The following is a 21,090-nucleotide window of genomic DNA, read 5'->3' on the forward strand; positions in this document are numbered from 1 at the left end:
AAATAAAGCAATTTATTCTGCTTGACTGACATTGACTGGTTCTTGTTTGTCGACATGGGCACCTTGAGGACTTGAGTGAATTGGCTCATTTGCATTTTCTCATACCAGTTTCATTCCGGCAGTGACAGGTGACAATAACGCTTTAGGGATTTGACACAATCAATCATTTTCTTTTTCGCTCTGGATACATATTGCAATGTCATCATCAGCTGGTGCGAATTTTCACACTTCTTTCTGCTATTTCTCATCTTGACACAAAATGCTGGCCGGACTTACCGCCACATCCATGGTCAGAATGACAGGACATTTGCTCCAGAGGAGTTAACGACAAATATTTCATCCCTACTTGAACTTGCTCTAACTACTGTACTGTGTGGCACCATTCTGCAAATGAAAATACCGCATTTCAATGGTATGTAAAAGTCATACGTTGGGGGCGGTATATTAACTACTATAACTATTCATCACCGCACACTTCAGGTAATTTTCCTACTGGACATTTGTAAATTTGTACAACAAAAATGATGCATGTGTGGGTTGCCTGAGAGTAAAATGTGAAGGATCCAGTCTCCCACACAAAGAAGACATGTGTTGTAGGGTCCTTTTATCGTCCCATATAAGGTGAACAATAAATCCAATGCAAAGCAATGGACTGTGGAACCCTTCTTGACCTAAATGTCATTCTTATCAACCACAAAGCACCTTGGCTGGCCTTTGAAATACTTGATTTCTTCAGAGCGGAGAAATGTTTGGGCAGAATAAATGAACTGTACCATTTTGGCCAGCCAGACCATGAAACCTTCATTTGGCTAGAGTAATTCCTGTTCAGGGCAGGGGCCAGGGGCAAGTCTAATAAGAGACAGGCCAGCAGCAACCTTGTCATTAGCTGAGAGGCTAGCAGACCCCTGCTGCATAATTGGCACAGTCTCAATGCTAAAAAGGGTTTGCTAACAGGCTGAAGAAAACAGCCTGGGCGCACAGTGTCCAGCTCGCCACCATCTCCCCATAATATCCGTTCATAAAAAAAAAAAAAGAAGGAAAGTTGGTGTCTTTTTAACGGGAACAATAAAACCCATGATCAAATTGCACCCGCAGGGATGAGAGGAAACCCCGCAGATTTTAAGGAGCACTGAACTTTGAGCTACTTAGCTGGGAAATTAGATCACTTTTCATTTTCTCAAATATTTATGTTTCTGGAACGTTTGGGAATAGAGGCTGAGTATCTGATGTATGCATCTCTTTAATATGAGACAATTCCATACGTATCTAGATACATGGAGAGCAATATGATTTAGGAACGATACATTTCACAGTGTCACGATTCCATTTTGTAGTATTTGATCCGATCTGATTTGAGGCCATATGATTCAACCTGCTGAAGTTCCTTATTTAAGGTACACTTAAATTATTATTATTATTATTATTATTAAAAATGCGGCACTTTTTATCTTCAAGTATATATACTTGACAAAAAATGTGTGTTGCTTTTGACATGACTTTCAGAACCATGTTATTGTGTTAATTACACTTAAAGAACTTTGGAAAGCCCATCTCTCCATCAAAACAGAATTAATATTACATTTTCACTCCTGGCACAAATTGACCTCATCTTGTATTTCATTAAACAGATTTAGCATGCATTTGTCGCTAAAATGCTGTGGACTTGATATAGTACTGTATTTATCATGTCCCGAAAGCACTTATTCTCAACACTGTACGGTCTAAAATATTTATAATATTAAAATGGGCTAGTCCTTCCTGAGGAAATACTCAGCTACAGCTGAGTGTAGGTCAAGATTCGACTGAAAGAACCTTTGAATAGCCATGTTTTTCCCCTGTTGCCTTTGACTAGCTTTCTCATAGATGTTTTTTCCAATGTCTTATCACCAGGTGTGTGTTGAGATTAATCGAGTTACCGCTGTAGTGCTGTATTTTAGTATTTGCATATATTATAGACTTTGCATATTGCAACAATGTCATCAAGTTTACCATTCTTCTTAAAAATCCCAAACCTCTTCCTAACTCTAGACTTAATCATGATCATCAAGCACATTTTGTCAATCGCTTTTCTTTTACTTATTTGTTTACGCTATTGTGACAATCCCAAGAGTTCCACAGGAATCAGGAGAGGGACACATTACATGCACAGGGAGATCTAAATTCAACTAAATTGCTTAAAATTTCACTTTTCAAGAAAGTTGAGATCAGGAGTGCCAGATTTCTCCCTTCACTATTATTCTTATTTTGAGGAGCAGTTTCCTCTTCAGTGGACATCAGTGACACATTTCATAAAAGAAACAGCCCTGTTATACAAAATAAAAGTGTCCACCACAGTAGACGCTGACCTTTCAGACGTTAAAATGTCAATGCAAGGCTTTGCCGGTGTGTTTACTGCGTTTAGCAATGTAGCAGATAAATTGAATTGATTTATAACTTTGTAATTCGTCCATCGGCTGGTGTATTTTACATTTGGAACTATCCAGAGAATCGTGTATCGATGCGTTCACATCTTTCAAAATAAAACAGATTTCCGATTCATATTTATTATTTGTTACACCCCTATTGAGCATGCAACTATTGTTCAGGAAGGTCCAAGACACATCCCTTTTATTTTCCTTTAGACTTACTCTAATAATAACAAATAAAATAACAAGACAGGTCATATCCAAATTCTGAAAGACTGACTTCCAATTCCACTTATCAAATAGGGCTGCAACTAACAACGTTTTTGATAGTCGACTAGTCTTCGACTATCTTAACGTTTAGTCAAATAATTACAAAGTGTACACATATTCAGTCACTCAAATTTTGAATTCAGTTTGAGATATTTTAGGCTTGTGCTTTTTTACAACAATGATGACAATGGCTACTATGCTGCTCATTAGGCTGTTACCAAAAATTAAATAACTATTGAACATTTGTCCATTTAAAGGTAAGGACGAAAAACAAGTATAATTCTTATGTAAAAAAAAAAAAAAAGAAAAGTTAAAATAGCAGCAATAACAACAAACGATTAAACAACCAAACTAATTTGCTCCAAAAGAAACAAGCACTTTGTGAGGATGTGTTTAAAAAACTGCACACAGAGATATTATTGATTATTGATTAACTCCTGGCATTTTTTAGCACTGTAATATACTCAATGCAAACATCTTAACATTTTAGCTATTTAATAAATTGTATGTTTAATCTTATGATACAGGTGCATCGGTGCTTATGTTTAGTCTGTGTTTATGCGCATGTGCGATTGATGTTTGTTATTGTGCATTTTCAATTTTTTATTTATTTATTTAAAAAGTACTTAATTTGGTTTAGACAAAGTTTAGCTGGCGAACTTTTGCTAAAATTATAGTTAAATAAATTTTTCACACAACTTTGTTCACGCTTGTTAGCTAGTTAGCAAGGGACAAGCTAACAATCTTACAGAGTTGACACCGGATTCTCCAGATGTCCAACATTCCTCAGCTTTGAATGCTCCCCTATGACAGATATAGAGTCATGGAAACAAATTTACTTTGAAAAATGAGCAAGGTAATCACATTCTTAACAAGAATAGGAGGACATATTCCCACACTTTACATGTTTTCACCCGCGATGTTGATGCGAGTGGTGGTGCTGACTCACATCCCTTTGGAAAAACACAAATGGTAATGTCACGACTATGTCAACAAATTGATTTTTTGGCAACATTTTTTATTGTTGACATTTGTCGACAAATTGTTGCACCCCTACTGTCAATGTTGCAAAGGGCCTTATTTCTTCAAAAGGAGAGAACGTAATGATGGTATTAGAGGGTGAGGGTAGTGTCACACTTTGTAAGTACTATATAACAATTTCGGGGTTTTTTCCCAGACAGATTACTGGAACCATGACAACAACGCTCACATCGTGCAGCGGAAGCAATAACTTAGACCAAAGCCAATATTTAGTTTATCCAGGTTCTTTTATCCAGGTTCTTTTTGTGAATAAACCTAAACATACCTCAATGTAAGTGTTCACATGTCATATACCATTATTACTTCCAAAGGCTCTTTTAATAAATGTACAATTTTACTTGCACTGCATTTCTTGAACTACCACATCTGAGACTGACCCTTTGAGGGCTCCTGCCAGCTCATAAGCATTTCTGGTTTTACTGATGATGTTCATTTTTAATAGGTTCAGAATTAAACAGTGTTGAATAAAAAATAGTTAAGTCATCTTTTAAAATAATGAAGCCATGACAGAGCCTACTGCTGTGATGTTTTTCTTTCCACAATAATATTAGCTCTTATCTCTTGACCTAAATGGGTCTCATCTGGAAACAATAAAGGTAAAACGAATATAAAAATGAAAGATTAACAGGAAGAGTGAACATATTTATTATGGTGGAAAGTGAAGAGGAGAGACCGGCCTGGTGCTCATGATCTTCTTCTGAAACCACATACAGAGTAGCGGTGCTTTGAAACACATGATCCAGCTTTTTGCGCCACTCAAATAACAGTGCATTTATGAAATGTCAACATTGACAGTTCACCAGGCCAGACTCATCTCAAAAACTACGCTTCCAAGATGCACAATCCAGTCTTGTGTGGAACATCATAGTACGGACTCACAGCAGTCTCGAGTCATTCTTATAACATATATTATATTATGTTATGTCATGTTATGTTATTTTATGCTGTGGAATCTACTCAGTATTTGGATTATTTTTTAAACATTGTTATATTATTTAGATAGCAGCTGTTCGTTTCCATTGATGGCCCAATTCAAGGTTAAAATCAAAGAGATTCCTGTAAACAAACATTAATAGAACCATGGCACAATGCAGTGCAAGAAGAGGTGGGGATGTTTAGTCCCAACTATCCTTAAGACAATTTAAAAGAAGGCACATCATAAAGTATAGAGGTCAAGAAGTACTTGATGTTGTTGAGTTTTAACAATGTTGTACTTTGCGATCACTACCAAGAGCCAAGCAAGCCGGTTTATTCTATTCATTGTACACTGACTGTAGAGGGTTTAAAGAGGAGGTACTTATATGACCTGTCTTAACCCTTGTGTTGTCCTCATTTCCTGTATACACCCTGTGTCCTCCGGGTCAAAATGACCCGTCTTCACTAAACCCCTAATATAAGCAGCTTAATTGAATTTAAACACCAAATTTCATCTTTCTTGAAGAAACAACTTGTCATTTACCACAAAATGTGTGGATGACTGAGTTTTCCCTCTTCACTTCATTTCTATAGCTTCAGAAAAGCAAAAAAATGTGCGTTTTGAATGCATTTTTATTCATCCCAATGACTCAGTTTCTTTCTTTTCTTTCTCCAGTGAACAATTGAAGACAATGTACAATACAAAAATATGAAAAATAACATAACCCATTCAACTAATTAACTAATTAACTAACCCTAATTGGCACATGTAGGGCAGTATGCAAGTGCGCAGCCTTTGCAGATATATTTCTTACACCTGCAGCACACAGTATGTGTTTTACAGTCCTTCTTTTGAGGGCAGAACTGACATCTCTTCCTCTTACTTGCCCTAGCTGGGCAGAATTATTGACTTGTTATGTTTGGTCAGTGCATGACCACAAGCTAATCGATGCTTTGATCGATTGATTTAAACTTTTATTAGTAGATTGCACAGTACAGTACATAGTCCGTACAATTGACCACTAAATGGTAACACACAATAAGTTTTTCAACTTGTTTAAATCGGGGTCCACGTTAATTAATTCATGCTAACATGCTATTTAGGCTGGTTGTGTGTACATGTTGCATCATTATGCCTCGTTTGTAGGTATATTTGAGGTAATTTATCAATCAATCATTTAGGGCTATATAAATAAACATTGAATTTAATTTCCTTTACTTATGTCCTCTGTGTATTTAACTTATATTTGTATGTATGTAATATTGGCTGCATTTCTGATAATTGTTTGTGTGCCATGTTGTCCCAGACCACAGCAAACGTTACCTAGCTTGCAAAAATTGTAATTAATCCATTAGAAGAAGACAGACTACCGTTTCCTTTAACTTGGGCACACACATTTATATCTCTGGCCATTCTAAGCCAGTAATTTCCAAGAGTTATCACACCCTCTGATAATTCTCTGTTTTACTAATGTTTTCCAATGTTGTAAAAATTTGTAGAATATATATTACATTTCCAAATTTTGGTCAACAAAGATTTGGGTCAGCCTGCGACACATAGTCATTTTGATTGTGGGCTAATATAGCAAATGTAGACACTACTTGTGTTGCCTTCATTATACGATTTATATAAGGTGTTTGATTTTTTGCGGCTCCAGACAGATTAGTTTTTTGTAATGTTGGTCCATTATGGCTCTTCCAACGTCTTGGGTTGCCAACCCCTGACCTATGCTATGTTCACAGTATGCCGTGGGTTTTTATGCCCAGTTTGGATTTTTTGTTAAATCCAATTCTTCTATGTCGTTCACAATACAAAAAAAAAAAAAATCAATGTTTAATATGAACGGAATGAGTCCGTGAAGTGACCCGCATGCGCACAAAATATGACATCATACGAGCTGTAGTGTGTTAAAGGAAGTAAATGTTGCTCTGATTTGTTTAGGTCTCAGTCCTGGTGCCTTTGCGGCAATTTCATGAATTTTGGGCAAGCAACACACATACTCTTCACCAAATTATTTTGTGGAGGAGATTCAAAACAAAGAGGGTAACTTTTTGGGCTCTTGCAGTTTGTGGGACATTTTCTTCTGTGCTTGTTTCAAGGAGCATGTGAGTGGGGAGTCGTGGGACATTGACATGACTTTCAAAATATTTACAGTTTTCTGCTCATTTCTTTTCATGATTGTCTATTTTGGCAAAGAATTCTGACGCGTCGCCAATCGATGACGTACAGGTCAGATGAATATGACCTCAGCGTTCAGACTGCAGTCGCACCGTATACAAATTAGATTTATAACCACATACAAAAGAGGCCAGGGTTGGATTTTAAAAAATCTGAGTTGTACTGTTTACATTAACATGAAGAAATATAGGAAAATTATGGAAATTGACCTGCTGTGTCAACATAGTCCTAGTGGCTCGTTTCATTCTTCTGACGTCTCCATAACTACAACAACAATCTAATAAAAATATAAAATATGTGTTTTCCCCAGGCACCACCTTAAAGTGTTTTATCTGCTCTCAGCACACTGGGCTACCCTCCCACTGCCAAACATAAAATTACTACATTTTCCGGACTATAAGCCGCAACGGTATATTTTAGAAGAAAAGGATTGTTCATATATTAGCCGCACTGGCCTAAAAGCCGCAGATATGTTGTAAAATAATATGATTACATTGAATAGATTTTGTAAATGTTTATTTACATACTTTAATTGTTTCCAAAGGGTACCTGTAACACGGCAGTAAAATGGCTGATCAAACAAAACATAAAAGTCATTGATGTCTTTATTCATCCTTTATGAGATAAACAAGATTTTCTCCTTTTTAAATAAGGTTCAATATCAGTCTATCAGGATTCTTCTTCCTTGTTCTTTTTAAACACTTTGAATTTGAACAGTTTCTTAAAGTGGATCATTTGAGTACATTGTTTGATTTCTTTGCTTAATCTACTCCATAATTTAGCTGTTAGCAAATAACATTCCATTGATTAGCCGCACCTTTGTATAAACCACAGGGTTCAAAGCTTGTGAAAAAAGTAGCAGCTTATAGTCCGGAAATGACAGTCCTTCAATTTGAAGAGCGTAAAGGGGAATTGCACTTTTTTTGGAATTTTGCTTATTACTCACAATCATTATGAAAGACTTGACGACAGATTTTTTATGCATTTTAAATATTAAATAAATGCTATCTAAAGTCCACTTACAATGGAGCCTATGGGGGGCGTTCAATTCTGCCTATAGACCCCTTGAAAAACCATCCAAACACCTCCATTAGGGTATATATACAGTCGTGGTCAAAAGTTTACATACACTTGTAAAGAACATAATGTCATGACTGTCTTGAGTTTCCAATAATTCCTACAACTCTTATTTGTGATAGAGTGATTGGAGCACATACTTGTTGGTCACAGAAAACATTCATTAAGTTTGGTTCTTTTATGAATTTATTATGGGTCTACTGAAAACGTGACCAAATCTGCTGGGTCAAAAGTATACATACAGCAATGTTAATATTTGGTTACATGTCCCTTGGCAAGTTTCACCGCAATAAGGCGCTTTTGGTAGCCATCCACAAGCTTCTGGCAAGCTTGTGGATGGCTACCAAAAGCGCCTTATTGCATACACAAGCTTCTGGCAGGCTTCTGGATGGCTTCCAAAAGCGCCTTATTGCAGTGAAACTTGCCAAGGGACATGTAACCAAATATTAACATTGCTGTATGTATACAAAAACATAAGAGTGGTAGAAATGATTGAGGAAGCAGCAGACCACTTGATGATGTCAACAAAGGCACACACGGAAGTGATCACATCGCCACTATAAATAGTTTGTCTGCATTAGCACTTATAAAAACAATATAAATAATAATTGTTTAATATTCAAGTCACAAAATGTAAATGGAATATTGTTGGCGCTTTTTGAATGGTTATATATCGGATTTTATGGGCGGAATAGTGGAGCTATCATTGGCTCCGCTGTAAGCAGACTTTTATTTATGTGCAGATCCCTTTTAAGGGAACACAAAAAGATGTTTGTTTGCCCCTAAAGACTGGGGAAACTTAAAGTAACTTTGTTCACACTTTGCTTTAAATATAATATTCTAACATTTTATTAATCAAACTTCAGCAGACTGTCTCATTCTACTCAATAACATAGCATGTGTGCATTATGTATGGATGTAACCTTTGGGCCTCTGGATGCAGGTGTGCTGGTTGTCACTCAAGAGGAATCCTTCTCTGCAACGACATTCATAGCTGCCCATCATGTTGACACAGATCTGCTGGCATCCGCCGTTCCCTTCTGAACACTCGTCTACATCTGCCGAGAGAGACACGTACAAGATACAATTAATACCACTACTTCTGGACAGAACAAAAGCGACACAGACTGCCGCTTTCCAGAGCCTGAAAAACTACTTGTAAACCACAATCATAATAAGTAAGTATTTGAATGGAGAGAGATGTAATAAGAACCAGATGAGTATCTTTTTTAAGAGCCTATATTCACTTAGAGCAGGGGTCTCAAACTCAATTTACCAGGGGGCCACTGGATGCAGAAACTGGGTGAGGCTGGGCCGCAAGAAAAGATTTCTTAAAAAAAATCTAACATGTACTTTTTAATGAATTCACCTTCTTTGAATGGCTTTCCCGCCCTAGCAACCATCTCACTCACCATGTAGCTAGCTTTGACTGATGCATCGCTCTTTTCGCTTGCTTTCTTGACGAAATCTTGTTGCCTCAGTAGACTGGTTTTAAAATTTGCCACCCGGTTCACTCTCTCATCTCCCTGGTATTTTGCATACTCCTCAGCATGTTTAGTTGTATAATGACGTTTTAAATTGTATTCCGTGTGCACCGCAACTTTCTCTGTATCAACTACAGAAAAGAGCTATAAGGATTATTCATAAAGTAGATTACTTAGAACACACTAACATATTATTTATTAATTCAGGTTTATTGAAACTACAGGAGCTAGTAAAGTTACATACATTATGTGTCATGTTTAAGGCTAAAAGTAAAACATTACCAGCAAATTTACCAAAAATGTTTTTCATCCTTTCTGAGAATGAAGAGCATAGAAGAAAAGGTCATTTCCAACATCAGTATTCAAGGACAACTTTAAAACAAATGTGCATATCAGTGGTGGGGGTTAAACTATGGAATTCTCTTTACAATGAGATAAAAGATTGTAAAAATATATTCCAATTGAAAAAAACCATATAAAGACAGAATAAAATCATATGTACAGCCATAAGTGTTATATAACTATATTTTTCATTATTAATATGTTTTTGTATTTTTGATTCTGAATAGAACTTTATATTTGTCATTATTAATATGTTTTTGTATTTTCCATTATGAATATAACTATATTTGTCATTATTAATATGCTTTTATACTTTTCATTATGAAAATAACTATATTTGTCATTAATATGCTTTTATATTTTTGATTATTAATATAACTTTATATTTGTCATTATTAATATATTTTTGATTATGAATATAACTTTATATTTGTCATTATTAATATATTTTTGATTATGAATATAACTTTATATTTGTCATTAACATATTTTTGATTATGAATATAACTTTATATGTGTCATTAATATGCTTTTATATTTTTGATAATGAATATAACTTTATATTTTCCATTAATACGCTTTTATATTTTTGATTATGAATATAACTTGACATTTGTCATTATTAATGTTTTTATATTTTTGATTATGAATATAACTTTGTATTTGTCATTAAGTTTTTATATTTTTGATTATTAATATATCTTGATATTAGTCAATATATTTTTGATACCTCCCTGCTTGGTGCTCGGCATCAGGGGTTGGAGTTGGGGGTTGAATCACCAAAATGATTCCCGGACGCGGCGCCGCTGCTGCCCACTGCTCCCCAAGGGGATGGGTCAAGTGCAGGGGACAAATTTCACCACATCTGGTGTGTGTGTGACAATCATTGGTACTTTAATCTTAATCTTTAATTATGAACTATATGTGTCATTATTAATATACTTTTATATTTTTGATTATGAATATAACTTAATATTTGTCATTAATATGCTTTTAAATTTTTTATTATGAATATAACTTTATATTTATCATTAATATGCTTTTATAATTTTGATTATGAATATAACGTTATATATTTCATCAAAAATCTAATTTAATCCTTATTATTATGAATACAATATTATCTTTTCCTCATGAATGTTATATTTATGATGATGGATATGTGATCTACGGGGACGGCGTGGCGCTTGGGAGAGTAGCCGTGCCAGTAACCTGAGGGTTCCTGGTTCAATCCCCACCTTCTACCAACTTTGTCACATCTGTTGTGTTCTTGAGCAAGACACTTCACCCTTGCTCCTGATGGTTCGTGGTTAGGGCCTTGCATGTCAGCTCCCTCCATCAGTGTGTGAATGTGGAAATAGTGTCAAAGCGCTTTGAGTACCTTGAAGGTAGAAAAGCGCTATACAAGTATAACCCATTTACCATTTACCATTACATCTTGCTTTATATTTATTATTTTACTTATTTTTTGCCTGGTTTTGTATTTGTTTTGTATCATCCCGTGAGGTGTATATTACTTCTTTTATTTTTTTTGTTCGGTTTGTACATCATGAAGTTTTGCAATTCTTCTGTTTTTTTGTTTGTTTTCGTTATATTTGGATGTAATTGTTGGTTTATATATCATTAAGTAAGACTACGTATTATGTTGAAGGGGGCGGAAAAATATAAGATTTTTCTTCATCCTGCTCCTTCTCAGGCATTGGTGTGTAAATGTATAATTGAATAATTGAGGTATAATTGTCTATCGATCAAAGATGCACATCAATGAAGGAGATAAATAAAAATGAAATGAAATGAGACACGTCGGGGTGCCCCTGTGCTCAACAAAGAAATATTGCATCAAAAATCGTCTCTGTCTGGAGCCAACGGGAGGGGGGGTGTTGGTGGCTCGCCGTGGAGTTTACAGTTACAGTAGCACAATTAGCCCCGAACGGGCTAACATCACCACTAACGTGTTACACGTCTGATTCGCCCAGCGACTCTCTGTCGGAGTATCAGCGCTGGGGTCCAGTGCACCACACTTTTGTATTGTCGCTCGGTCCTTCGGCAGAGTGCTTTGGAAGCTATCCGAGCGCTCGTCTTCCCCGCCCGGACTGTTTACAGCGGCGCCGGGGGCGGGAGCGAGCAGGGGGGCGAGCGAGGGAGGCAGGAAGAGCGTGTGCGGGTGTCGTGGAAAAGCGGCAAAATGTTTCTCTGCTTACATCACGCAAGTGACGTCAATGCATACTTGCCAACCTTGAGACCTCCGAATTCGGGAGATGAGGGGGGGGGGGGGGTTGAGGTGTGTGTGGGGGGGTTGAGGTGGGCGAGGTTGGGAGGAGGCGGGGTTGGGGGTAGCGGGGGTGTTTTTTGTATTTTGTACCCCGGAAGAGTTAGGGCTGCAAAGAATTCTGGGTATTTGTTCTGTTGTGTTTATGTTGTGTTACGGTGCGGATGTTCTCCCGAAATGTGTTTGTCATTCTTGTTTGGTGTGGGTTCACAACGTGGCGCATATTTGTAACAGTGTTAAAAATAAATAAAATAAAACATGACCACCCTCAGTGTGACATGTATGGCTGTTCCTCAAGTATGTCTTGCAATAACTTGTTTGTTGTCTGCAGGAGCCACATACAACACGTGTCTGGGCCGGCACGCTGTTAGTATGGAGAAAAAGATGATGCGGTGACAGTTTCTAGAGGTCACTAAAGGCAGTGCCATCACGGCACGCTCTCGATATTGTCGAGAGCCTCATACCACACCGTGATTGTGATTGGTAGATTCCTTCAGCTCCGCTCACAACGCTGTTAAGCGCCATTCATTTAAAACTTGCGGGCCGCACTAACATTAAACTTTCATATTAAGGTGAGGGCCGCAAAATAACGTCTCGCGGGCCGCAATTGGCCCGCGGGCCGCGTGTTTGAGACCCCTGACTTAGAGAGACCATGGTTACTGTAGGCAGAGCTATGCTTTGAGTTTAACACTAACATTAGTAAATTAAAAGCTGTAATGTAATGTTTACCACTCAATTACATTAGCGTGTTAGCATGCACTAAACATGAAGTACCTCTGATGTTAATTGGAATGTCCTATAATAAGCGAGTCATAAACATATACTAAAGGTGAATAGGTACACCTATAAGACCTGAAAAAGAAACAAGGATAAATAATTCATTAAGTTTGGACACTTAATTTGAGTCATTTATACGGTATTTTGAATAGTTATTTTGTTCTTGTTATTTTTTATGTTATTCCCACAAATTTTATGTACAACTCTGTATTAAAAGAATTAAGGCAGAATTTGCGCCAAAACAAAAAAATATATATAAAGCTAATTCAAATATGTAACAGTGAATTAAAATGTGAAATAGTGTATTGAAGTCAAAATATATTCTGACATTGTTTTTGTGAAAGTATTTAATATATAATAAATATATTTATTGTCTTTATTTCATGACCGATTCATGTATAATACCAGTAAAGTTTTTTATATTTTTCCGTTGGCTTTTTATTTCATTTATTAGCAGCGGTTTGAAATGTTCCGAGTAGCCAGTACTTCTTTGACAGATCATTATTATCAATATTTGTATATTTTAACATTTTCATTGCAGCAATTGATGACAAATAGAATCGATCATTTCTAATTTTATATTTAATTGGCTTTATCCATCCATTTTCTACCGCTTGTCCCTTTCGGGGTCGCTGAAGCCTATCTCAGCTTCATTTGGGCAGAAGGCGGGGTACACCCTGGACAAGTCGCCACCTCATCACAGAGCTAACACAGATAGACAGACAACATTCACACTCAAATTCACACACTAGGGCCAATTTAGTGTTGCCAATCAGGTGCATGTCTTTGGAGGTGGGAGGAAGCCGGAGTACCTCCTCGGAGAGAACCCACACAGTCACGGGGAGAACATGCAAACTCCACTCAGAAAGATCCTGAGCGCAGGATCAAACCCAGGACCTTCGTATTGTGAGGCAGACGTACTAACCCCTCTTGCACCGTGCTGCCTAATTGGTTTTATATTTATATAAATTTGTCACAAAAATCCTCCAAAATACATCAGCGAATAGGTGAGATCAAAACCAAAAATCAACATCATGACATTCAATGGAAAAAAATATTGCTATTGTCAACAAACTCAAAACCATAACAAGTTACATAAAAGGGGAACATGTAGTCAAAAATTGCTCTTCAACAGCATACTATTACTGCTTAAAATCTACTGAAAGGCTTGGTCTTAATCTGTCTGCAGAGGCCATGTATTTGCAAACACATTTCTGACATGGCAGCAGAGTGAAAACTGCTAAGAGAAGCAGACCTAAACCATAAAAATGCACATACAGCACAAGCCCCTGGCAAGTAAGAAACCAGATCCACCCTTGGCCAGAGTACCTGCTGATGACGAGTGTCTGTCAGCCCCATGGCGTGAGGAATGCAGTCAGAGGGAGGAAGCAGGCGAGGAGGAGAAGGGTGACTGGATGAGGTGGGGTGTGACTTAAAGGGTGCCGTGGTTGCAGGGGGGTGACAAGTAATCATGTGAATGCACCTCAAGTGCACGCAATGTCTCCACCGGTGTTGCCTAAGGCTTTGCTCTGCCACAAGATTACAATTGAGGGTTGCTGACGTCATCTTCACTGATGCTGAGCCAATTGGCACACCAGCATGTATTTTGCTATTATTGCTTTTGTTGGTCCACAGAATGTCATTGTTCGTGACTGCAATATGGCTATAGACGTGACACTCCATATCATCTCTTCCCCTAGAAAGCAGGATTCGGCCCTTCACTACCGACCGCACTGGAACCTTATCCATCCCACTGCTCAATGCATCAATAATCTGCTGTGTACACAATACTTTTCTTTTATTAAACCGTCATGCGAAACTAATTTGCTGTGTATTTGTCCAGTCTGAGAAGGCCTCTAGGTTAAGTTTCCTTTTTGGGAAATTCTCAGCCCAGCAGAGTAAGAAATTAAAATTCACTCAGATGCATCGGGAGTAGCCTGCTCAGTGGCATTGTGGTTAGAGTGTCCGCCCTGAGATCGGTAGGTCGTGAGTTCAAAACCTGACCGAGTCATACCAAAGACTACAAAAATGGGACCCATTACCTCCCTGCTTGGCACTCAGCATCAAGGGTTGGAATTGGGGGTTAAATCACCAAAATGATTCCCGGGCGCGGCCACCGCTGCTGCTCACTGCTCCCCTCACCTCCCAGGGGGCGAACAAGGGGATGGGTCAAATGCAGAGAACAAATTTCACCACGCCTAGTGTGTGAGTGACAATCATTGGTACTTTAACTTTAACTTTAGTGTGTTCAAATAGGCACCTGACCTGACAAGTGGCTGATAGCACCCCAGTCTGCAGTTTAACTCTTGCATTCTAGTCAGAAACTTGTCTGCAGCTTTCAAACCATGCACATGCCAGCTGGGGGAAAAAGCACTTATCTGCAGCTAGGTGAACCTAGCACACTAGCAAACAACAGAGCAAATGTAAAACACACTTGAAATCAGAGTAAAAGGAGCATTTAAAGGACTACTGAAATGATTTTTTTTATTTAAATGGGGATAGCAGATCCATTCTATGTGTCATACTTGATCATTTCGCGATATTGCCATATTTTTGCTGAAAGGATTTAGTATAGAACAACGACGATTAAGTTCGCAACTTTTGGTCTCTGATAAAAAAAAGCCTTGCCCCTACCGGAAGTAGCGTGACGTCACAGGAGGAAGAGCTGCTCACATTTTCCCATTGTTTTCAATGGAGCGAGAGAGATTCGGACCGAGAAAGCGACGATTACCCCATTAATTTGAGCGAGGATGAAAGATTTGTGGATGAGGAACGTGAGAGTGAAGGACTAGAGAGCAGTGCAGGACGTATCGTTTTTCGCTCTGACCGTAACTTAGGTACAAGGGTTCATTGAATTCCACACTCTCTCCTTTTTCTATTGTGGATCACGGATTTGTATTTTAAACCACCTCGGATACTATATACTCTTGAAAATGAGAGTCGAGAACGCGAAATGGACATTCACAGTGACTTTTATCTCCACAACAATACATCGGTGAAGCTCTTTAGCTACGGAGCTAACGTGATAGCATCGGGCTTAAATGCAAATAGAAACAAAATAAATAAACCCCTGACTGGAAGGATAGACAGAAAATCAACAATACTATTAAACCATGGACATGTAAATACACGGTTAATGCTTTCAGGCTGGCGAAGCTTAACAATGCTGTTGCTAACAACGCCATTGAAGCTAACTTAGCAACGGGACCTCACAGAGCTATGCCAAAAACATTAGCTATCCACCTACGCCAGCCAGCCCTCATCTCCTCATCAACACCCGTGCTCACCTGCGTTCCAGCGATCGACGGAGCGACGAAAGACTTCACCCGATCATAGATGCGGTCGGCGGCCCGCAGACGGAGGAAGTCAAGGTGAGGTCGGCGGCTAGCGCGTCTACTATCCATCTCAAAGTCCTCCTGGTTGTGTTGCTGTAGTCCGCCGCTAATACACAGATCCCACCTACAACTTTCTTCTTTGCAGTCTTCATTGTTCATTAAACAAATTGCAAAAGATTCACCAACACAGATGTCCAGAATACTGTGGAATTTTGAGATGAAAACAGAGCTTTTTGTATTGGATTCAATGGGGCCGAATACTTCCGTTTCAACGATTGACGTCACGCGCATACGTCATCATACATAGACGTTTTCAACCGGAAGTTTAGTGGGGAAATTAAAATTGCACTTTATAAGTTAACCCGGCCGTATTGGCATGTGTTGCAATGTTAAGATTTCATCATTGATATATAAACTATCAGACTGCGTGGTCGGTTGTAGTGGGTTTCAGTAGGCCTTTAAAAGGAGATAGGTTTTCATTGATTTGACCTTGTTTGCTGCTGACCTTACAAAAGTGGTAACCACAAAGAGAAGAGCTGCTTGAAACCAATGGTGGCACCTTTGCAGATAAACTGCCAGAGGGCATGAACAAGAAAAAATTGTGCCTTTTAATGCATGCACAGTCACAAAAAGCCACAAATCCAAGCCTTTTAGAACTACACAAACACAAATGTCCTTAATGCATGCAGAACATGCCTGTGAGATATGCAAACAGCTTCAGAGGGCCTGGGGGAATTCTCTTTCCATACTCTCAGGGCATCAATGAAGGTTTCATTTCCTGATTTCTTCATCCCTCCAAATGAGGCGTCGCCTGTCAGGAGATCTCTCCTGTTCAAAATAGCTCCCATAATTGCCTGTGTTGTGTGCTGGGCAAGGCTGGCGTCCAAAGCAAATATTTCCAAGCGGAAAGGGTTTTTGGCATGGTGCAGAGAAGTGCTCATGTTATTTGGTCTTCAAACATTTTTTTTATTTTTTTTATTCTCTTGAGAGGATGGAAAAAAAATTCTCAATCAAGTAAAAAGGACCGCTTTAATTCTGAAAAATTAGACATATCTCTGCTTTATCCCTGCTTCACCCGGGGAGACCAAGGGAAAAGGAGGGTTCAAACAGAGCCAGATTAAGAGATTGGTTGTGTTTGCGGAGGCCATGTCCGCTGGTTTCTTAGATTGCCTTGACTGTAACATTTTGTCTTGCGCAGAGATTTTGGGCATGTATACATGGCGGTCGTTTTACAGAAAATTGTCATTTGCTCTCCTTTTCTTTAGGTTAAGAGATCTCTAGGGCAGTGTTTTTCAACCACTGTGCCGCGGCACACTAGTGTGCCGTGAGATACAGTCTGGTGTGCCGTGTCATTTCAGCTATTTGGGTTAAAAATATTTTTTTCAAACCAGTATATTAATCCACAAATAATGTGCCGTTGTTGAGTGTCAGTGCTGTCTAGAGCTCGGCAAAGTAACTGTGTTATTCTCTTCCATATCAGTAGGTGGCAGCAGGTAGCTAATTGCTTTGTAGATGTCGGGAAAATGGTTTGTCATGATCACAATATGAAGACGACAGCGGGAGGCAGTGTGCAGGTAAAAAGGTATCTAATGCTTAAACCAAAAATAAACAAAAGGTGAGTGCCCCTAAAAAAAGGCATTGAAGCTTAGGGATGGCTACGCAGAACAAAACTACAACTGAACTGGCTACAAAGTAAAGAAAAACAGAATGCTGGACGACAGCAACGACTTACAGCGTGTGGAGCAGAGATGGCGTCCACAAAGTACATCTGTACATGACATGACAACAATGTCCACACAAAGAAGCATAGTAACAACTGAAATAGTCTTGATTGCTAAAACAAAACAGGTGTGGTGAATAGCGCTCACAGGAAGACAGGAAACTGCAACAGGAAAATACCAACAAAACAGGAAAAGCCACCAAAATAGGAGCGCAAGACACTACACACAGGAAAACACCAAAAAAGTCAAAGTAAGTCACGACATGATGTGACAGGCCGTGACAGTACTTTGAGACAAGTATAGTGATGCATGGTTGGTTATGGTTTAAATTCATATTCAACAATTGCGACGACGACTTTTTATTGTCAATATCGAGTAACATTTTTTAATGATTTCTGTCGGTGGTGTGCCTTTGGATTTTTTCAATGAAAAAAATGTGCCTTGGCTCAAAAAAGGTTGACAAACACTGCTCTAGGGCATTCATTACTGACCGACATCACAGGGTGAGTGAAAAACAACTGCCGTCTGTCATCAAAGCTGTGTATGTATGCATCCCGCTGCTTGGCTTCTGTGTGGCGCAGACAGGACGGTCTCTGTGGTATAGACAGACCAGAGGCGAGGAGGTGAGTGGACGGACACCGGCCTCTAAGGGTATTTCATTTACAGGAGGCAAACACCCTCTAATAAGGCAGCAAATCAGACCCATGTGCAGTGACGGGCAACAGGAAAACCGGTGGTAGGGGGGTGGTGGAGGTCGCAGTGCTACTGGGGCCGGCTGCCGCATTGCTCCGTGACCAGGCTTTGATTCAGTCGAGTGTTGAGTGTCAGTGAGGGAAAGGTGGCACGTACATGGCAAGCTGCTATTAAAACACAATCTTTTCTTACTCTCAAAAGGCTTTAAGCTAGATGTATTTTTCCTCTGTCCCCCTTTGAGTTCAGTGACACAGCATATTTCCTCGCCCACTTGTCTAAACACCCTCAGCAGCAGGTTTGAACCCAGCCAAAAAGGACAGCTGAGTGCAAACATCCTTCTGGTCTTCTGTCAGCTGAGCTTGAATAAAATGTTGAAGGAGAGTATGATCTTTTCAATTCATCTACTAAATATTAAACATAATGTGACAAAGAGTGAAAGTAAAGGTGTGAACATAATCTATTATTATTTATTAGTCCAAATGGTTTAACGTCTTTCTTTCTAACTTTTTCTTAATGGAGAGCTCACGTCTGCTATGCTAACACAGGCCGTATTTTGACTGTTTCTCGGGCTTTTAATTTAATCTTAGCACCACTTACTTATCACTGGTGATAATAATAAGGATACGTGTCATTATTTTTTCTACGAAGCAGAAAAAGTGTATTGTGTTTCTGCCTGGACAGGGAAATGTTTTTAAAGCCGACCTATGATGATTTTCGTCTTATGTTATTCATAAATGTGTTAAAATGTTGGATACTTGTGTGAAACAATGCCAAAACATCACCTCATAAGGTTCATGCATTTCGGCGTGAACTTTGGATGCCTCCGATCGCGGGGTTTTGCAGTCTGGCTACGCCGTGAAGTCACGGTGAAGTTGACATACTTTGGACATATAAATTAAGCTCTAAGCCAGAGGGAGTGGAGCTCTCTAAAAAAGGTAGGATAAAACATTATATTCATCTAACCTTAGCGTGCATGCTGACTTGCAACATGCAGTAACACCAATTCTGGTAAAAGCAGCTTTTATGTGTGGTTTATTTTCGAGCGCGTTTGAAATAAAACAGGGGTGACAATTTCAAGATATATATTCAAACGGTGTACATTTGTCAAAGATAAATTCCCATACATTTGGAGGGGTTGGGGTGTGGTTTCATTTGTTATCTCAAAACGTTTTCACAGACAAACATCTCAGACAGACTCAAAAATCAGGTTATACTGTAAATGTGACTGTGGAACAGAAATGTATACATAATTTACACCAAAGCATATCCGATACATATTATCTAGACTGTAAGAAAGTATTTTAAATATAGGTTCAAATCATCATAGGTACCCTACAACACACTTGTCATTGATACTACAAGTCCAAGAAAGCACTGCAATAGCTAGTGTGTTGTCACATAGCACGCTACTGCTCCTCTTTGAACAGTACAGTCACTCATTCACCATTAATTGAGTTAAAGCAGTACATTTAGGACACAATTCAGGGATTAAACAATGCAAGATAGTTTCATCCTCAGCGGCTAAACTGGAGCCTGAGCCTATCTCACCTGACTTTGGGTGAGACGCAGGGTATACCCTGGACTGGTCACCAGGCAATCAAAGGGTATATTCACAATCAAAATAACACCTATGAACATTTCAAACATGTTTTTGGGGAGGGAACGCTGCAATAGACAAAAACAACTCACATAATTACAGGGAGAACATGCAAACTCCACACAAAGATGTGTATTATATGTACAGTATTATGCTGTATTTAAGCATGTGATGATTCTGAAACAACAATTGACAAAACTGAATAAATTAGATTGAAATGTAAGTTCAATACTGGTTTATTTATTATCACACTTTCCCAAGGTTATTGCACCTTTCTTTCCATTAGTTTAAATGTGTGTTGTTTTTACTTTTATTCTAATTAATTCCTTGTCTATTTGTAATTATGTTTCTTTGCCTATTTGTAACTCTGTGAACCCTTTTGATGTATTATATTCTATAGTCTACCCATTCTACTGTTTTCTTATTATATCCTATCACTTTCATGTAGTTAGTATTGTTTATTAGATTGTATTAATATCCTTTCTACGGTTTTTAAGATTGTTCTTTCTACCTTCTCTTCCTGTAACCGAGATATTGTGATCAAACCATTCCCCTTAGGGATCAATAGCGTTTGTCCAAGTCTAAGTCTAAACATGCAGCAAATTCCATTATTAATTTTCTTTAAAGAATATTTAGCAGTTTCAACCATTTTCATTATTACGGCATTATATTGTATGATATTTTTTGTTGGAATTTTATATTGTCAAGCATCCCTTAAGTTCAAATCCTACATTCGTCCCTGACTAAACATAAACCTTGCTTGCTGTAACACAACATTGTGATAGCGTTTTTATGTGCCTAGAACCATCTATCAATTTTCATACTGCTTTAGCCTATGCAGGGTCATGGGAAAGCTGGATGCTTCTGGATGCTTCCTTGACTGCACCAGTTAATCATAGGAGTGACACCTAAAACACATTACTACGGACACTCGCATTCAAACCTACGACCAACAAATAGTTTTCAGTGAAATTAAAAATATGCT

General features: G+C 38.4%; 1 protein-coding gene across 4 annotated transcripts in view; it reads right to left on the bottom strand.

Annotated features, from left to right (window-relative positions):
• scube3 (signal peptide, CUB domain, EGF-like 3) overlaps positions 1–21,090 on the bottom strand; it is a 233,014-nt gene that overhangs the window by 92,138 nt on the left and 119,786 nt on the right. For all 4 annotated transcript variants that reach the window (XM_062053222.1, XM_062053221.1, XM_062053223.1 and 1 more), the window contains exon 4: positions 8,811–8,945. In XM_062053222.1, the coding sequence (XP_061909206.1) occupies positions 8,811–8,945 (135 nt within the window). The remainder of the gene's footprint in view (positions 1–8,810; positions 8,946–21,090) is intronic.

Source organism: Entelurus aequoreus, linkage group LG07 (genome assembly GCF_033978785.1).
Source record: "Entelurus aequoreus isolate RoL-2023_Sb linkage group LG07, RoL_Eaeq_v1.1, whole genome shotgun sequence".
Lineage (NCBI taxonomy): Eukaryota > Metazoa > Chordata > Actinopteri > Syngnathiformes > Syngnathidae > Entelurus > Entelurus aequoreus.